The sequence below is a fragment of the Bos mutus genome, chromosome X (assembly GCF_027580195.1).
Source record: "Bos mutus isolate GX-2022 chromosome X, NWIPB_WYAK_1.1, whole genome shotgun sequence".
Classification (NCBI taxonomy): Eukaryota; Metazoa; Chordata; class Mammalia; order Artiodactyla; family Bovidae; genus Bos; species Bos mutus.
The window spans coordinates 49,718,866-49,736,053 of NC_091646.1; the positions used below are offsets into that span (position 1 = coordinate 49,718,866).

General features: G+C 39.7%; 1 protein-coding gene across 1 annotated transcript; it reads left to right on the forward strand.

The window, feature by feature from the left end:
* Positions 1 to 833: 833 nt before the first annotated feature.
* Positions 834 to 15,337, forward strand: TAF7L (TATA-box binding protein associated factor 7 like). Its single transcript, XM_005901020.3, has 11 exons — positions 834 to 913; positions 1,798 to 1,876; positions 2,797 to 2,930; positions 3,559 to 3,685; positions 3,933 to 3,988; positions 7,416 to 7,488; positions 7,821 to 7,934; positions 8,364 to 8,558; positions 8,760 to 8,872; positions 10,169 to 10,228; positions 14,411 to 15,337. The coding sequence occupies exons 1-11, from the start codon at positions 848 to 850 to the stop codon at positions 14,453 to 14,455; spliced, it is 1,062 nt and encodes a 353-aa protein (XP_005901082.1). The 5' UTR covers positions 834 to 847; the 3' UTR covers positions 14,456 to 15,337.
* The last annotated feature ends 1,851 nt before the right edge of the window (positions 15,338 to 17,188 follow it).

The following is a 17,188-nucleotide window of genomic DNA, read 5'->3' on the forward strand; positions in this document are numbered from 1 at the left end:
GTGGGTTGCCATTTCCTTCTCCAGTGCATGAAAGTGAAAAGTGAAAGTGAAGTCGCTCAGTTGGGCCCGACTCTTAGCGACCCCATGGACTGGAGCCTACCAGGCTCCTCGGTCCATGGGATTTTCCAAGCAAGAGTACTGGAGTGGGGTACCATTGCCTTCTCCTTATGTGCGTATGAAGTGAAGTGAAAGTTGCTCAGTCGTGTCTGACTTGTTTGTGACCCCATGCCAGGCTCCTCTGTCCATGGGATTTTCTAGGGAAGAATCCTGGAATGGCTTGCTATTTCCTCCTCCAGGGGATCTTCCTGACCCAGCAATTGAACCCACATCTCCTGTGGCTGCTGCATTGCCAGGTGGATACTTTACCACTTGAGCCACGAGGGAAGCCCATATTTCGTTGTGTGTGTGTGTGTGTGTGTAGCTTCCCAGGTGGTGCTAGTGGTTAAAGAACCTGCCTGCCAATGCAGGAGACATAAGACACACAGGTTCGATCCCTGGGTGGGGAAGATCCCCTGGAGGAAGGCATAGAAACCCACTCCAGTATTCTTGCCTGGAGAATCTCATGGACAGAGGAGCCTGGCAGACTATGGCCCATAGGGTCCCATATCTTTGGACACGACTGAAGCAACTTAGCTCACATGCTCGCAAGATGGCTTTTAGAAATAATCAAGATATATCAAATAAGGTGTTTCCAAGCTGTATACACATCATTCCAGTGAGGGTTATTAGCAAGATATCGTATAATTTAACCATTACTACCAGAAGTGGTCGGTAGAGGGAGCAAGAGGAATTTTTAGTAACTTTCTGTTGGTTTTATTTCTGTTTTCAAGAACTCGAAAAAAAAGAGATGAGTAGCAGCCAGGATGAACCTCCTCACGAACTTGAGAACCAGTTTATATTGCGTCTGCCTATGGTAAGAAACCCTTGTATCTCAGACCAATTATCTTCACTGCATAGGTATTAGCTTTGCTTGGATTCTTAAATATTTCTGTTTATTTAAGATAGGCTATAAAACCAAGAACATTTGTTTCCCAGGAGTCATGTTCTATTGGCAGTTCTATCCCAGCAGGTACTCTTTTAAGCAGTATTTTTTTTTCATCCTGCACATGCCACTTATCTTCCTGGTTGAATTCCTGGCAAACGGGTAGGACGATGATGGACTCAGTCACTTATCACTGATGCTAAGAGCTTTGATCACTGGACAGCCAAGACAGGACTCTCCTAAAATAGAGTTCTTTTCTGTCACCTCAAAAGGGGCAGTCGAGTGGTCAGCACTGTCTCCTCAGATTCATCACCATGCGAGGCTGTCGAAGCTCACCTCAACATTGTGTTAGGGTTTCTTCCCCTGTTGATACCTGTGTTCAAGTGTTATTTAGTCTAAGAAAGGTATATTAAGGATGGGCTTCAGAAAGGTATTTCCTCACTTAGGGTTAATTAATATACCCTATAATTAGTCAGACATGACTGAGCAACTGAACAACAACAACAACAAATATATCCAGTAAACTGCAGCTAAGCCTTCCCTTAGCAACTACCACTGAAGGAACAGTGAAAACCAGGAATGTACAGCTAGGAGAAGGCATTATCTGTAGCTACTGAGAGACAATAGTGAGATTAGAGTCAACTTCTTCCTAACTTGACTTCACAGTGCACAGTATCACATGGTATATGGCACTCTTCCTAAAGTTTGAGAAGTTTAAGGTTTTATTTAAAGGAGGACTGTCTCTGACATATCTTTCTATTAGCTGCTAAGTTGAGGGTTGATCCTTCTGATTTTTCAATTTACCTCCTTTTTAGGAACATGCTTCCACTGTCAGAAAGATGGTGCATTCTGGAAGTTCCTCCATGAAGAATAAACTAAAAATTGACTTATTTTGTAAGTAGTTAATATCCATTCACCATACATTGAACAGTAATTCATTAAGGGATTGCTGTGTGTCAGGCATAGTATTAGATGCCAAGGATGTGGCAAAGAATACAATGTGGTCTCTGCCTTGATGAACTCAAAGAGAGGCTTCAGTCACTCCCATCTCTTCTTTTTAAGAGGAAAGAAAATAGAACTTGCATAAAACTTGAGGTAATTATCATGGTGTGTATAAGAAAGAACTTGGAGGTCAACTGTGGGATTTACATACTGGTGATTGTCTTCTAGATGCAAGTTTTTCTGACTGTCTAGGGGAATAACAAGTGAATTTACTATTTTTTGTTCACAAAAGTGACATATCTTTATAGTATTTATTAGATTTTTAAATATGGAAAGGTATATGAAGAATAAAATTTTAAATGGCCCATAATCCCAGCACTCAGGTAGTATATTGTTTCTCTCTCTCTCTGGCTATTGTATAGAATTTTACCTTTGTGACTTCAACTAGAGATTATAACTTGAGACTTACTAGTACTATTCTAGAATCAACTCTTCCCTTTGAAAACACCCACGTTCAGTGACATGATCTAGTGCTCCTAATGGTGTCCAAATGAATGGGTTTGAACGAATGGAGTTGGTCTTTCAAGATGAGAGTGAAGATTTAATGCTTCATTCACTTTTAGTTCACAACCATTACCAAGAAACTTATCTACTTTTGACTGAGTGACATAAAACTGGAAAAAAAAGAGCTCCATATACTCCATTTTCTTTGCTCTGGGAAGTTGCTAGTTGTGTACCCAATTCTAGCATTATGAGAAATAATGTTTCAATGAAAGACTCATCTGTCTCACATAAGTCTTTATTATTCAAACCATCAGTTTTAAGAGTACATTGGGAAGATGTGAACCTTAATTTTTTCTACTTTTCTTTAGCTGACACACGTCATGCAATTGTTGAGGTAGACAATGTCTCACTAGCTGCTAAGCTGGTTGATTTGCCTTGTGTTATTGGAAGCCTAAAAACTCTGGATAGAAAAAGTTTTTATAAAACGGCAGATGTTTCCCAGGTATGGACAAGCTTTCTTATCTATTCACCCTCATACCCTTTTAGGATTTCCTTTCTTCCTCCTTTTCTTTCTTTCTTTCAATTCTCCTTTCACCTGTTTGTCATTTCTAATTTCCAGCTCAGTTGCACAGGAATACAATGTCATGTGCTAGTTTGGTGTTTGATCCATCACTTTTCACTACTTAATTTTATCCAAACAGCTTTTAAAGCCTCCTGTTTGCCATTTATCATTATTTGAAAAATATGAACATCTGGGATCTTCGTCTGAACTTCCTGCTAACTCTGGAGGTTTACACTGGTTCTTGTTCATCATCTCTACTGTTGATTGTTTTATTTTCTTTCTAAATCAAAATGCTAAGATATATCTTTTTTCTCAGCCGTATTCCTTCTGCAGTGGTAAGCACTTGAGCAAAAAACAAAACAAAACAAAAACCCCTCAGCGTCCATATGCAGTGCTGCTGAGATAGAGAGGGAATGAATATGAGAGTATGTAATACTTGGTTTTCTGGAAATGCCAAGTATCATTCTCCTTCTGTGCCCCAGGATTTCTGGTGGTAAGAATGATCATGATCTATTACTAACTGAAGATTTGTGGCCATGGTCAGCTTCTCTGTCTTTGTCAAATGTAGATGCTTGTGTGCACTGCTGATGCTGATGTTCAGCCTTCTCCTGAAGAACCAGTAACCTCTACTGATCCTAAAGCAATCAGGAAAGCTGAAAAGCAGAGAAAGAAAAAATATACCTGGAAGCATGGCAGTAAGTCACCAACAGTCCCTTGCTCATTCTGGCTAACTATATTTATCTGCTGAGTTCTGATTACTTGTGAGCCAGGGATCTGTTGTCACACTTAGGTATTTGGTTCAGGAGGCATCTAGACACTCTTAAAAGAACAAGTTGTGTCATGAGTCTGTAGCTTATAGTGTGAGCTTTCTCTGTCCAATTCAGATAGATATGTGACTACCATCAATCATACATACATTTCACCATGTTGAATTTATTTCAGTTACTCCACCACTTAGGAATGTCAGAAAGAGAAAGTTCCGCAAAACAATAAAAAAGGTTTGTGGCATGCAATTTCTGTGTCTTCTGGGTGGATTGGAAGAGGATTACGGGGGGGAGGAGGGAGACAGTCAGTCTGATGTTCATTTGTTCACTCATTTATATGTCCAGTAAACATTTATTGAGTGTGAGCAACATGCCAGGCACTGTGTGCTAACAAATGGAAATATGTAATGAACAAAAACAGACTGGACTCTTGAAGTTATAGGCTAGTGTTTAGGAAAAGATGTGTCATGAATTTGAAACTTCTGCTAATGCTTTCAAACGTTTCCAGCTTCAAAATCTTATTTTAAAGTGAACCCAGCCAGAACCTGAGAATTGGGAAATGTGGTTGTATTCCTAACCTTACCTCAGATTTGTAGAACCCTGGAAAAACTACAAGAGTACTATGCCTTGGCTTCTTTTTTAATTAAATTTTTTATTTTGAAATAATTGTAGATTCACATGCAGTTGCAAGCAATAAAAAAGATACGCCATGTACCCTTGACCTAGTTTTTACCATTGTAACTTTTTGCAAAACTGTAGTACAATATCACAAACAAGAAATTGACATTATCACTATTCACTAATCTTTTTCAAGTTGCTCCAGTTTTACTTGTACTCCTCTGTATGTGTGTGCATGTGTTTGTTGTTGTTTAGTCACTAATGCATGTCTGACTCTTTGCAACCCGATGGACTGTAGCCTGCCAGGCTTTTCTGTCCATGGGATTTCCCAGGCAAGAATACTGGAGTGGGTTGTTGTTTCATTTTCCAGAGGATCTTCCCGATCCAGGGATCGAACCCATGTCTCCTGCATTGACAGGCAGATACTTTACTGCTGAGCCACCAGGGAAGTCCTTGCATGTGTTTAGTTCTATGCAGTTATCCCATGTGTATGTTGGTGTATCTACCTACACTGTCAAGATACTAAACAGTATTGTCACTACCAGGATCCCTCATCTTGCCCTTGAAAGCTACACCCACCTCCCTCCAACCCCCACCACCAGGCTCTAACCCCCGCTAATCACTACTATGTTCTCCATCTCTATAATTTTGTCATTTTGAAAATGTCATATAAGTGGAATCATACAAAGTATAACATTTGAAACTGGCTTTTTTTCCACTCAGATTAATTCCCTTAAGGTCCATGCAGACTGTTGCATGTATGAATAGTTCCTTCCTTTTTATTGCTGAGTGGTAGGCTGTGTTATGAATGTACCATAATTTGCTTAATTGTTCACTCATAGAACATCTGGGTTGTTTACAGTTTTTGACTGTTATAAATAAAGCTGCCAGCAGATTTTTGTGTGAACATAAGTATTCATTTCTTTGGCATAAATACCCAGGAGTACAATTACTGGATATGTTGCATATTTAGTTTTATAAGAAACTACCCATAGCATTTTCCAGAGTGGCTGCACCATTTTACATTAGCACCAGCAATGTTCACACAATCCAGTTCTCCATTTTCACCAGCATTAGGTGTTGTCGCTAGTTTTCAGTTTTAGTCATTCTGATATTGTGTAGTGATCTCACTGTGGTATTTACTTTTCCCTCATGGCTAATGATGTTGAGCGTCTTCTCAGGTGCTTGTTTTCCATCTGTATGTCCATTTCAATGAAGTGTCTGTTCATGCCTTTAGTCCATTTTCTAAATGGATTGTTTTTACTGTTGAGTTTTGAGAAGTTCTTTTTTATATTGTAAATACTAGTTTTCTGTCAGATATGTGGTTTGCAAATATTTTCTCCCAGTCTGTAACTTGTCTTTTCAAATTCTCCACAGGGTCTTTCAAAGAGCTAAAGATTTTTGTTTGATGAAGTCCAATTTATTGATTTTGTTTTCTTTTAAGGATCTTGTTTTTCATGTCAATTATAAGAACTATTTGTCTAGCCCAGATTTCTCCTATTTTTAAAAAAAGTTTTACATTTAAGTTTGCAATCTATTTTTGTGTTAATTTTTGTACTTGAAGGTTAGTTCAAGATTCTTCCTGTTTTTTTCTTTGCATGTCCAAAATTTGCAGCACCATTTGTTAAAAAGGCTGCCCTTTGTCCATTGTATTGCTTCTGCACCTTTGTCAAAAATAAGTTGGGCAAAAAAAAAAAAAAGTTGAGCATATTTGTGTGAGTTTTTTTCCTGGGTTCCCTATTCTGTTTGACTGATCCGTGTGTTGATCACCAATTCCACAATGTAGCTTTGTAATAAGTCTTGGAATCAGGAAGATTTATTTTATTTTATTTTGTATTCAAGATTATTATAGCCATTCTAGAGCCTGTACCTTTCCATATACATTTTAGATAAGTTTGTCATGTATTACATAAAACGTTGTTGGAATTTTGATAGGAATTGCATTAAAGCTATGGAACAATTGGGGAAGAATTGATAGTTTTACTATGTTTAATCTATGAACACAGTTGCTTTGGCTTTATACTGTTAGTCTAGAGCATTTATTGAGTGTCTACTAAATAGAAAACTATGTTAAGAATGGGTCTAGAACTCTTTAAACTTTAGTAAGATAGAACAACTTCATCGTTTACTGTCTTCTCGTTCATAGGTTGCTGATTTCAAACAAATTGAAGAAATGGACCTTCCTGTGGTAGACAAATCATAATATAACCTTATTGTTTATCTAGAGTGGATTTTATTTTGCAGCTTTTAACAAACCCAAAAAATTATCAAGTTTACTTTTGAGCCTTCCTTCTCACCTGTAACCCCCACTCCCGTACACATAGACTGAATTTGATTCACTGAAAAATGAAGAATTCATTGTTTAATGTTTGACAGCTCCTAGAGCAGAAGATGCAATTTGATCAGTAGTCTTGGTATCTTAATCTGCTTCTTTTCTGTGATATTTATTTTAAAAAATTTTCTTGGAAGCCAGAGTTCACTTTTACCAGCAGTTTTTTTTTTGCAATTGCTTATTCCCCCTCAAAGTTCTAATTTCTATTTGTGGCACGTTGAATTGGTTGCCATGGAGATAATTGTCTAAAACTGGATTTAAGGGAGAATGTGTATAAAAACAGGCTAAGGTCCTGTTTTTATAGGAAACTCTCTAATAAAGATGTGGGAAAGTAGAATCTGGGAATTTGGGTCTTTACACAAAATTATGTCTAAGTAGCAAAAAATCGTAGTTTTTTGCTAGTAAGGGTCAATGCAAATAATTAATAACTGCGACTTAAGGGTGGTACTTCTGAGAGAGCCTTTAGAGTTGCAGATTGAAAAGATTAAATGTCTCAAGTAATTGATTGGGAAAAATAAGCTTGCTGTACAAAAATATAGACCCTGATCAAAGTTTCCTTCATAAACAGCATTGTTTAAAGTAGAAATTTGATTGGATGTATCTTAAGCCTAAATTTTTTAATTCATTCATATGTAGGAAAAGGCCATTCCTGCAAAACACAGGGTGTTAAATAACATTATTGGTATCCCTTTTTTCCCTACTGTGGTTCAGCACATTGAATCTCCTGAGGTGGAAAAGGAAGTGAAAAGACTGCTGTGTTCAGATGCTGAAGCTGTCAATGCCCGTATCCTTTTATACTAAATATTTTCTGTGCAGTTTGTTCCACCTCACATGCACTTGGTGACAAGCCCTCATTTCTGGTATTTGTGTGCTGACGTTAATGTATAGAACTTAGAATTGGGGGTAATGTTACTTTCTAGCTAGGAACAGTACATTCATATAATAGAAATAATCTACTTGTGTAATTCAATATAAAACATTTATCCATACTAGGAATCCAGCTACAAATGGCCTGAAGTTGGACTAAATTAAATAGCACTTTCAGATAGGGAGGCTTTTCCCTTTCAACATTGCCTTCTTTCTTTCTGCCTTTTCCTTGACTTCCTCTGCTTTTAGGGTGGGAGGTCATTGCTGAAGATGAAACCAAGGAAATAGAAAGTCAAGGCTCCATTCCTGGCTATGCAATAGCCTCAGGAATGAGCGACTATAAGCAGCGTCATACCTTACCAGGTACGCTAATAAAGGCAAAGCAGAAGATTCAGAGAGAGCAAGTGTTGACTGTGTGTGGGCCCATTCTCCACAGACTCACAGGCCAATCACAAAAAAATGATCCCTTTGCCCTTCTTGCCTCTTATTGGTCCCTCAAGTTAAAGGGTTTTATATTGGGGTTCTAATATCCCATCCATCACTGCTATTCTAAAATTCCTATGGGCCCTTGGTTGTCTAAATATTTTGATCATTGAATACATGGATGAATCTTACACTGTTTTGTATTTTCTGTCCTTGTTTTATAAAGGGAATCATCTTCCTGTGAGAAAAATTATTTATGAAATTCATTGGTTGCCCAGTAAACTTGAGGGGGAGTATAATTGCAGCTGGAGTGGGAGTCATTTGAAAAGCTTCAAATGTTTTCACCTTCCTCTTTTTTAAAACCCTTAGAATATTATGTGCTTCAGGAGATGCGCAATGATTCTAGCAATAACACTGAGGAGGATGATAAAGACGAGGAGGAGGAGGAGGACTATGATGATGAAGAGGAGGAAGATTATTATGACGAGGATATGGAAAGGGAGCTACAGACCAGGTTCACTGAATATGACCAGTATGAGGCAAAGGAGGGAACCAGCTCAATGGGTAAGTTAGAGGGAAAAACAAAAGGGTGGGCCAGAGTGGGTGCCAGTACTAAAGACTGACTTTGAACTTGCATTAGATGCAAAGTTAAGTTTGAGAAATTATTGCTCAAATATGTACTGGAGTTTTAGTTGATTTGGACCTTGGTCCACTAGTTTAGGCCTTGTTTAATAGATACCTGAGGTTTTTGTCTATCTGTGTTAGTCATGGAAATTCAGAAGTACACTCAATACGCAGAGAAAATGCTCCATGAGATTCAGCGCAGGGCACAAAGACAGAAGGATCTCATCAGGAAAGTGGAAAACCTGACACTCAAGGTAAATTCTTGTTGGCTGGTATAAAGATATCTTGATATCTTACTTTCAAAATCCCATCTCTGTGTTTTCCACTCATCTCATCTCTGCGCAGCATTCTAGTTCATTCATGAACCTGAGCAACCGCTTTAGGAATCCCTAATAAAAGATAGCCATATTTTGTTTTACCTGAGTAATTTTGTTCATCCTATATAAGCATTTGGGGGAAGGGACCAGCAGACTTGAAATAATAATTGCCAATATTAAACATTTAACAATGTGAAAGGCATACACAGAGCTAAGCATTTTACATGTGTTACTACATTTCATCCTGACATCCCTGAAATACAGGTACTGTCCCTATTCCCATTTAATAGATAAGAAATTGAAATTCAAAGTTCAGTAATTTGCCAGGGACCACAGTAAGTGGTAGAGCATAGATTGAATTCTATTCCTCTGTATCAAAATGTATTCATTGCAATGAAAGAGAATTAAAGTTAATTTTTAAATTTCATGATGCCTGCTTGAATAAAGAATTAATATCATGCTTGAGTTTTATTAATACAAATTAATGCATATTTTATTAATACACATTTCAGCAAAAGGAAAATGTATGTCTAGGCCATGTTTCTTCCCCTTTTATAGTGAGGGAAATTCTGAAGCATTCGGGGAATTTCTTGCCAGATTGTTTTTCTGTAGAGCTTTTCTCATTGAAGGGGAGAAACTTGATACAGAACTGTACTTATTCAGAGTGTTGTCCTTCAGAATAACCAAGTGAGATAATAGATGTGGACATACTCTGAAAGATACAGATATCGTGATTACTATTGCATGCAGTATTAGTTAAGAATGATAATATTCTGTCCGAGTGCAGGGGAATGAAAGAGTCAGCAACCAATTCCAGGCCAGCTTTTTAAATGGTTCACCACAGTCAAAGGATTTGTGCTAAGCTAGAGAAAGGTAAAATGGAGGCATTCCAACTGTTTGTTTTAGGGCAAGAAAAAAACTGCTTTGTAGGGTCAAAAAATCAAATCAAATGGCCCTGTAGTTGGAGAGCATAGTTTTTAAACTCTAAATCCTTTAAAAAAAATTTTTTTATTGAAGTATAGTCGATTTACAGTGTTGTGCCAGTCTCTGTTTCACAAAGTGATTCAGTTACACACATAAAGACAGTCTTTTTCTAAATCCTTTTTAAAAGCCTTTTGTTACAACAGTTTTTTTTTTTTTAATTTATCAAATTATTTGCCAAACTCTTTGTCTCTCTTGGTTCTCTTTTCCTTTGAGACTCAGCATTCATCATTTATATGATTTGCTTTCCAGAATCATTTACACTCTGTGCTGGAGCAGCTTAAGTTACAGGAAGAAGAAAAAACTGAGCAGGTGAGAAGTGTGTTTTCACATCAACCAGAAAATTATTTGTTTGATACAATAAATTATTTGATAGAAAGAATCCCCCAATCTCATTTCTGGCTGTTCTTTTCATAGGAATAGTAGTGGCCCAAATCTTCTAAATGAAGGTAGCAGGTTGAAACAAAGTCTTTGTGAAAATTCACTCATTCAGCAGGTCTTAAATGCCTATTAAGTGAAAAGCACTGGATGTACACACAGTGTTGAGTAAGACAGATACAGTACTTGTCCTAATGGAACGAACAGTCTAGCAGGGGAGATCAACAGTAAACAAATTATAATGCAAATATAAAGGTGCAAATAATAAAGGAGAGCTATGAAGGAGAGTCTGGGGTGTGCTTTGAATAAAGAGAGTCCTGCATTAAATTGGGAGGGGGGATCATAATCAGCCTTTCTGAGGAAGTGATATTTAAGCTGAGACCTGAAGGGTAAGTCCAAGCAAAAAGGATATGAAGAGCTTCTTGGGTGGAGCATATGCCAGGTCCCACAGTGGGAAAGAGCTTGGTCTCTTTGAGGACCTCAAGTATTTAAAGCAAAGAAGTGACTCAACGTGAGGTTGGTGAAGTATGCAGAGGCCATATTGTATGGTCCCTTGTAGGCCATGATAAGGAGGATGGGTTTTAGTCTTAAGAATGCAATGGGAAACCTTGGAGAGTTTAAAGCAGGAAAGTGACATTTAATTTAAAAGTTTTAAAGATCCCTTTGATTATTGATATCTGGAGAATGGATTGTGGGAGGACAGGACTAGAAGCTGAGAGGGCAGTTAGGAGGCTGTGTTGTAGTCTAACAAAAGATGATGGTAACTTGAAATAAGGAGGTGGAAACGGAGAATAAATATTTTTTCTTTTTTTACTGAAGTATAGTTAACTTACTATGTTGTGTCAGTTTCAAGTGTACAGCAAAGTGATTCAGTTATATTTGTGTGTATGTGTGTGTGTATATATATATGTGTGTGTGTGTGTATCCATCCATCCATCATGTGCTCAGTCGTGTCTGACTCTTTGTGACCCCGTGGACTGTAGCCCGCCAGGTTCCTCTGTCCATGGATTTCCCAGGCAAGAATACTGGAGTGGCTTGCCATTTCCTGCTGCATGGGATCTTCTCCACCCAGGGATTGAACCTGAGTCTCCTGAGTCTCCCGCATTGCAGGTGGGCTCTACCACTGGAGCCATCTCTTTGCAAACTCTTTTCCATTATTGGTTATTACAGGATACTGAGTATAGTTCCCTGTGCCATACAGTTGGTCCTTGTTGTTTATCTAGTTTATACATAGTAATATATATATGGGGTTCCCTGATGGTTCAGTGGTAAAGAATCCACCTGCCAAACAGGAGATGTGAGTTTGATTCTTGCCTGGGAAGTCCCATGGACATTGCAAAAGTCAGACACGACTTAGCTACTAAACAGCAACAAACACGTATATGTTAATCCCAAACTCCTAATTAATCCCTCCCCACTCTTTCTCCTTTGGTAACCATAAATTTGCTTTTATGTCTGTGGGTCTATTTTGTTTTGTATATAAGTTCATTTGTACCATTTTTTAGATTCCACATACAAGTGATATGATATTTGTCTTTCTCTGACTTAATACTTCACTTAATAGGATAGTCTCTAGATCCATCCATGTTGCTGAAAATGGCATTATTTCATTCAGAAAGAATATATATATTTGTAAATGCAATAAGATGTTTTATAACTGTTTATTGGGATATAAATTCATGTGCCATACAATTCACCCATTTAAACTGTACAATTCAGTGACTTTTAGTATGTTCACAGAATTGTGCATTCATCACCACAACCAATTTTACATTTTCATCACCCCCAAAAGAAACTTGTACCCATTAGCAGTCACTTGTCTTCTGACCCTCCCACACACTCCATACCCATCCCCACCCCCCAGCTCTAGGTAACCACTAATCTTATTTCTACTAGCCTACTTTGCCTATTCTGATTATTTCATATAAAAGGAAATATAAAATACATGGTCTTTGTGTTTGGCTTCTTTCACTTGGCATAATGTTTTCAAAGTTAACCATGTTGTGGAATATATCAGTACTAGATTCTATATTATGGCTGAATAATATTCCATTGTACAGATATACAACATTTTGCTTATCCATCAGTTGACACTTGGGTTGTTTCCACCTTTTGGTTATCACGAATTATGCTGCTGTGAACATTTATATATGAGAGAATATATTTTAAAGTTAGAATTGATGGGACTCAGGTCAGTTTCTGGGCTTTGAAGGAGAAGGGAGCGTTAAGGGCATAGGCTTGATTTCTAACTTGAAAGACCATTATTTAAAGCCCCCAAAGGGTGAGCAGAGAGAAGAGAGCAGTGTGGGATTAGTGAAGGTCAAGCAGCTGTACAGAAATGTATGCTGGTTAAGAGTAGGATAATGGTTTTAAAGAGACTGGTGGTCTTATTATGAGGATGGACTTAGCATGGGGCTCTTTTTAGTTATTTATTTTTGGCTGCCCCATGCAGATTGGGGAATCTTAGTTCTCTGACCAGGCATTGAACCTCAGCAGTGAAAGTGCAGAGTCCTAACCACTGGACCACCAGGGAATTCCCTAGTATGGGGCTCTTAAGGTAGTGATGCCATTCCCCCATGTCCATCCCCATACCAACAAGGTCAGGAGAATTCTCACGTTCCGTATATGCCCTTCCCCTTGGCACATCACTCACCCAAGTACTGCTTATATACAACCATGTGAACAGTTAATGCCACGATTGCTTTAACACCCACTAAACATCTTTATTTTCCTCCATATAAGTAGTTAATATTGGGGAAGTGCTATTTTCAACATAGAACTATTGCTGTACTCTTTATTCACTTAGAGTCCTTTGTGTGATGTGTGCTGAGTCACTCAGTCATGTCTGACTCTTTGCGACCCCATGGACTGTAGCCCACCAGGCTCCTCTGTCCATAGGGATTCTCCAGGCCAGTACACTGGAGTGGGTAGCCTTTCCCTTCTCCAGGGGATCTTCCCAACCCAGGGATCAAACCCAGGTCTCCCACATGGCAGATGGATTCTTTACAAGCTGAGCCACCAGGGAAGCCCTTTATGTTAGCTCATTTATTCAACACAGATTCATTGGGTTCCTACTTAAAGCTAGGTTCTGCAGGGAACTACAAAATGCTTATGACACAATCTCTGCCTCCAGTTGGGGAGAAATCATGAGAGGGATAGGAATTTAAAGGAATGAGAGCTCACTTTTCTCCATGGATATTAGAGAAAACTTCATAGAGAGATGGTGTTTAGGGCCTTAAGAGGTGGGTAGGGTTTTAATAAGCTTCCCAGGTGGCCCAGTGGTAAAGAATCTGCCTGCCAATGCAAGAGACTGGGTTTCGATCCCTGGGTCGGGAAGATTCCCTGGAGCACAAAATGGCAACCCACTCCAGTATTCTTGCCAGGAAAATCCCATGGACAGAGGAGCCTTTGTGTCCATGTGGTCACAAAGAGTCGGACACGACTGAGCAACTGAGCACACACAGACACAGGGTTTAATAAAGAGACTGAGAAACAAAAGCATTCTGTATAGAAAGTAGCATGCACAATGGCTCAGAGGTGGTGATGCCAGGCTTAAGAGTTTAGATTTTTGGTGTAGTTCATAATAAACCTTAAAAGCTTTTTCACCTGGACAGTAACTCAGGAAAACTTCTGTGCTAGAAGTATATAGGAGAAATTGAGGTAGGAAAAGATTAGAGGAAGATGCAAGTGATGGAATCTGAACTTAAAAGTTGACTGGCACTGTTCTTTTTTAACATTTTAAGACTAAGTAACATAGCCTTCAGTTCAGTTCAGTTCAGTTCAGTTCAGTTGCTCAGTCGTGTCCAACTCTTTGTGACCGCATGGACACAAAGGCCTCCCTGTCCATCACCATCTCCTGGAGTTCACTCAAACTCACATCCATCGAGTCAGTGATGCCATCCAGCCATCTCATCCTCTGTCGTCCCCTTCTCCTCCTGCCCCCAATCCCTCCCAGCATCAGAGTCTTTTCCAATGCGTCAACTCTTTGCATGAGATAACCTTTTAAATGCCAAATAACAGTCTTTCCATTTGGTTTACATAAGTAAATTCTAGATCAAGTAATGGGACTTAAGATTTCAGATGAATTTTTCATGTTTTTTCTCCCTCTCCCTACAGCTCAGTTATCTACAGGAAAAACTGAACTATTTCCTGAAGAAGTGAGGAGAGTCTTCAATCTGGCACCCAGGCCTTCGATTCACCATCCAGACTGAAGTCTAGATAAACTGTGTCTGTTTCTTTTCCTTTCATTGCCCTATGCCAAATCATTTGTATTTGCTTCTCTGAACCTTTTTTTTTTTTTTTTGGCTAGTTCTGTAGGACTTGAAGACCCAGCTCAACTATGAGACTTGGCTTCTTTTTATAAAGTTTTAAGAATTTCTTAAATGCTTCTCTACTATGGTGCCATCAGATAATTCGGCCATGCTTGCCAAAGGCAGACAGTCTTAAATCTGAAGGCTATATAGCCAGTCTGCATAGATTTTACTTTTTCTTCTGCTTGTTTCAAATATTTACTGAAACAGAACAAAGTCAAACCATTTCTGCCAAGTGCTAGAACCCGCCACAGTGAATTTAAGTGCCTTCCTGGCAGCAATTGATACTAAATTGTGAGATGTCTTTGTTCAGGCATTAGCAGCTGTTTTCCTGCTCAGGGGAAATTTCTTGCTGCCACCGTCTTCTTTCCATTGTTAATATTTTTAGAATTGTGCCTGGTTGTTATTTGGCAGCTATGGGAATAGTTAGAACAGAGGTGAAATTCTGAGCTGTTATCCTTATGCTGAACCGCTTCATCCTAACCCCCACCAGAAAAGGTTAGGAAAAAACAGATACCTGTGAGTATTCCCTGGTAGCCTACTGGTTAGGATTCCAGGCTTTTCACTGGCGTGGCCAGGGTTCAGTCCCTCGTCTGGGAACTCCTGCAAGCTACATGGCACAAACCAAAAACAGATGCCTGTGAAAACATCCTTAAAAACCCTGGGCCAGTTCATTTATTTCTAGCTGTATTAAGATTTTCTAGTCTGTGTTTTTAAGCAATAAAATTCTTTAAGTGGATTACTGTCACTTTATTAAAACAGTTCCCACGAGAAGTACATTCAAATCCAAAAGGAAACTGGTGAGACAAGCAATAAATTCTGCAGTTAGGAAATGACAGAAGATGCTGTCAGCACTGGGGCATCCTTCTAAAGAGCTCTTAGGATGATTCCTAATGAACTAAGCAAATTGTCTCATATTCACAATACATCATTGGGCTTTTGAGAAAAGGTACAGAGAAGTGATTAAAAATGGCAGCTCCAATATTTGCACTGAATTATGTTGTAGTGGAAGGAACACAAGGTTAGAATCCTGGCTCTGCTACCTAACTTGGGCAAGTCCCTACACCTCTTAGAACTTCTGTGTCCTTATGTGGAAATTAAGGGTGATAATGCTTATCACCAAAAGGTAGCTGAAGGTTTTCTGGAAGTAGCCCAGCTTGACCCAGGTCTGGTCTCAATTGATGAGGTTGGTGCCACTCTAGGAAATGAGCCCCCAAGTCTTCTCTGCCACTTTTAGTGCTCCCATTCCAAGTTGAAAGTAATAAGCCAAGGGCAGAGAAGGGGAAGTCAGTATGTATGGGCTGGGCCTGTGCAGAAGGGATGAAGACACAAGGAATGCTTGGGGGAAAATGCAGGAGAAAAGTGGGACTAAAGGGAAGGAGAAAATGAAGCCAAGCTTAGGAGAGAAGTTAGAGGACAGTTTGAAAACCAAGATGTTTTTTCAGAAACCCAGAATTTAAAAGATGAAAGAATAGGGAAAAGGAATTGTCATAGGCAGACTGTGGGGGAAGAGGCAGGATTTGAAAAGAAGGTAGGCCTTTCCAGGTGAAAGATGGCAGAGGACTAGGGCAGAAATATAAACAGTGCCCTGGGGACATGGCTGGAGAGACTGCAGCCAGAGAACGTGGCACATATGCCACATATGGGGCCATCGTGTGGGAGTAGAAGAGCCTTGTTCCGGCCTCTGTCCGATACTGCACCCCAAGAGCAGCCAGAGCTCTGGTGAGAGGCCGTGGGGAAGAGAAGACAACAGGAAGGAGCAAATTCATGCATCTGTGGCGCCCTTCTGTTCCCTCCACCACCACATCTCCTAACCCTGGGTAACTGCTTCACCACTGTCCTCCAATCCCCCCGAGACGGCAGCAATAAGCTGCCCTGACTCCTTCCTCACCCCCAACACACACACACATGATACATCATGAAGTTTTCCTTCTCTACAGCCCAGTGGTTCTGACTTTGGCATGTTACACAACTGCACTGTCCAATATGATATCCACTAGCCACATGCAGCTTTTGAGCACTTGACCTATGGCTAGGCAAAATTGAGGTGTGTCTTTCCACGTAGGCAAGGCTCAACTGCAGGAAGCCCTAGGCCTTGGCAAAATGCTCCATGAGCCTCCTGGAACCTGGAAAGATAGGCAATCTCATGGGGATTCGAGACACTCAGCTTTCTGTTTGGAGGGAGGCTGTCATGGGGCAGTTTATCGTCTGCCTCCCTCATTCTGGTGAGGCATGGGATTTTTCTGCCTGCCTCCCTTCTCCCCTGTCCTTGCCCCAGAGGGTTCTGCTGCAAGCCATAGAGCTGCTTAGCGGAGGTATGGAGTTGCTACTCAGGAACGCAGTGTGCCGCCATTCCTGTTGCATGTCATCTGGCCCCTTTTGTTTCAGTGTCATCCTGTGCAACAGGGACACAGAGAACGGATCCCATTGCTGGCCTTGCTTTTACTGTCTCTTCAGTAATAAAGTGCCTGGCTCTATGTGGGTTTCTAGTTTTTTACCAGCTGAATTTGTACCCTGCTTGACAATTTCTGAAAGTGTAAGCGAAAGTCGCTCAGTTGTGTCCGACTCTTTGCGACCCCATGGA

Bases quoted from the DNA above. Each gene is read 5' to 3' on its own strand.
- TAF7L (XM_005901020.3), top strand. From the start codon at position 848: ATGAGTAGCAGCCAGGATGAACCTCCTCACGAACTTGAGAACCAGTTT. The intron at 2,931-3,558 runs GTATGGACAAGC...TGTCAAATGTAG, and splicing joins AAACGGCAGATGTTTCCCAG to ATGCTTGTGTGCACTGCTGA. The intron at 3,686-3,932 runs GTAAGTCACCAA...AATTTATTTCAG, and splicing joins ATATACCTGGAAGCATGGCA to TTACTCCACCACTTAGGAAT.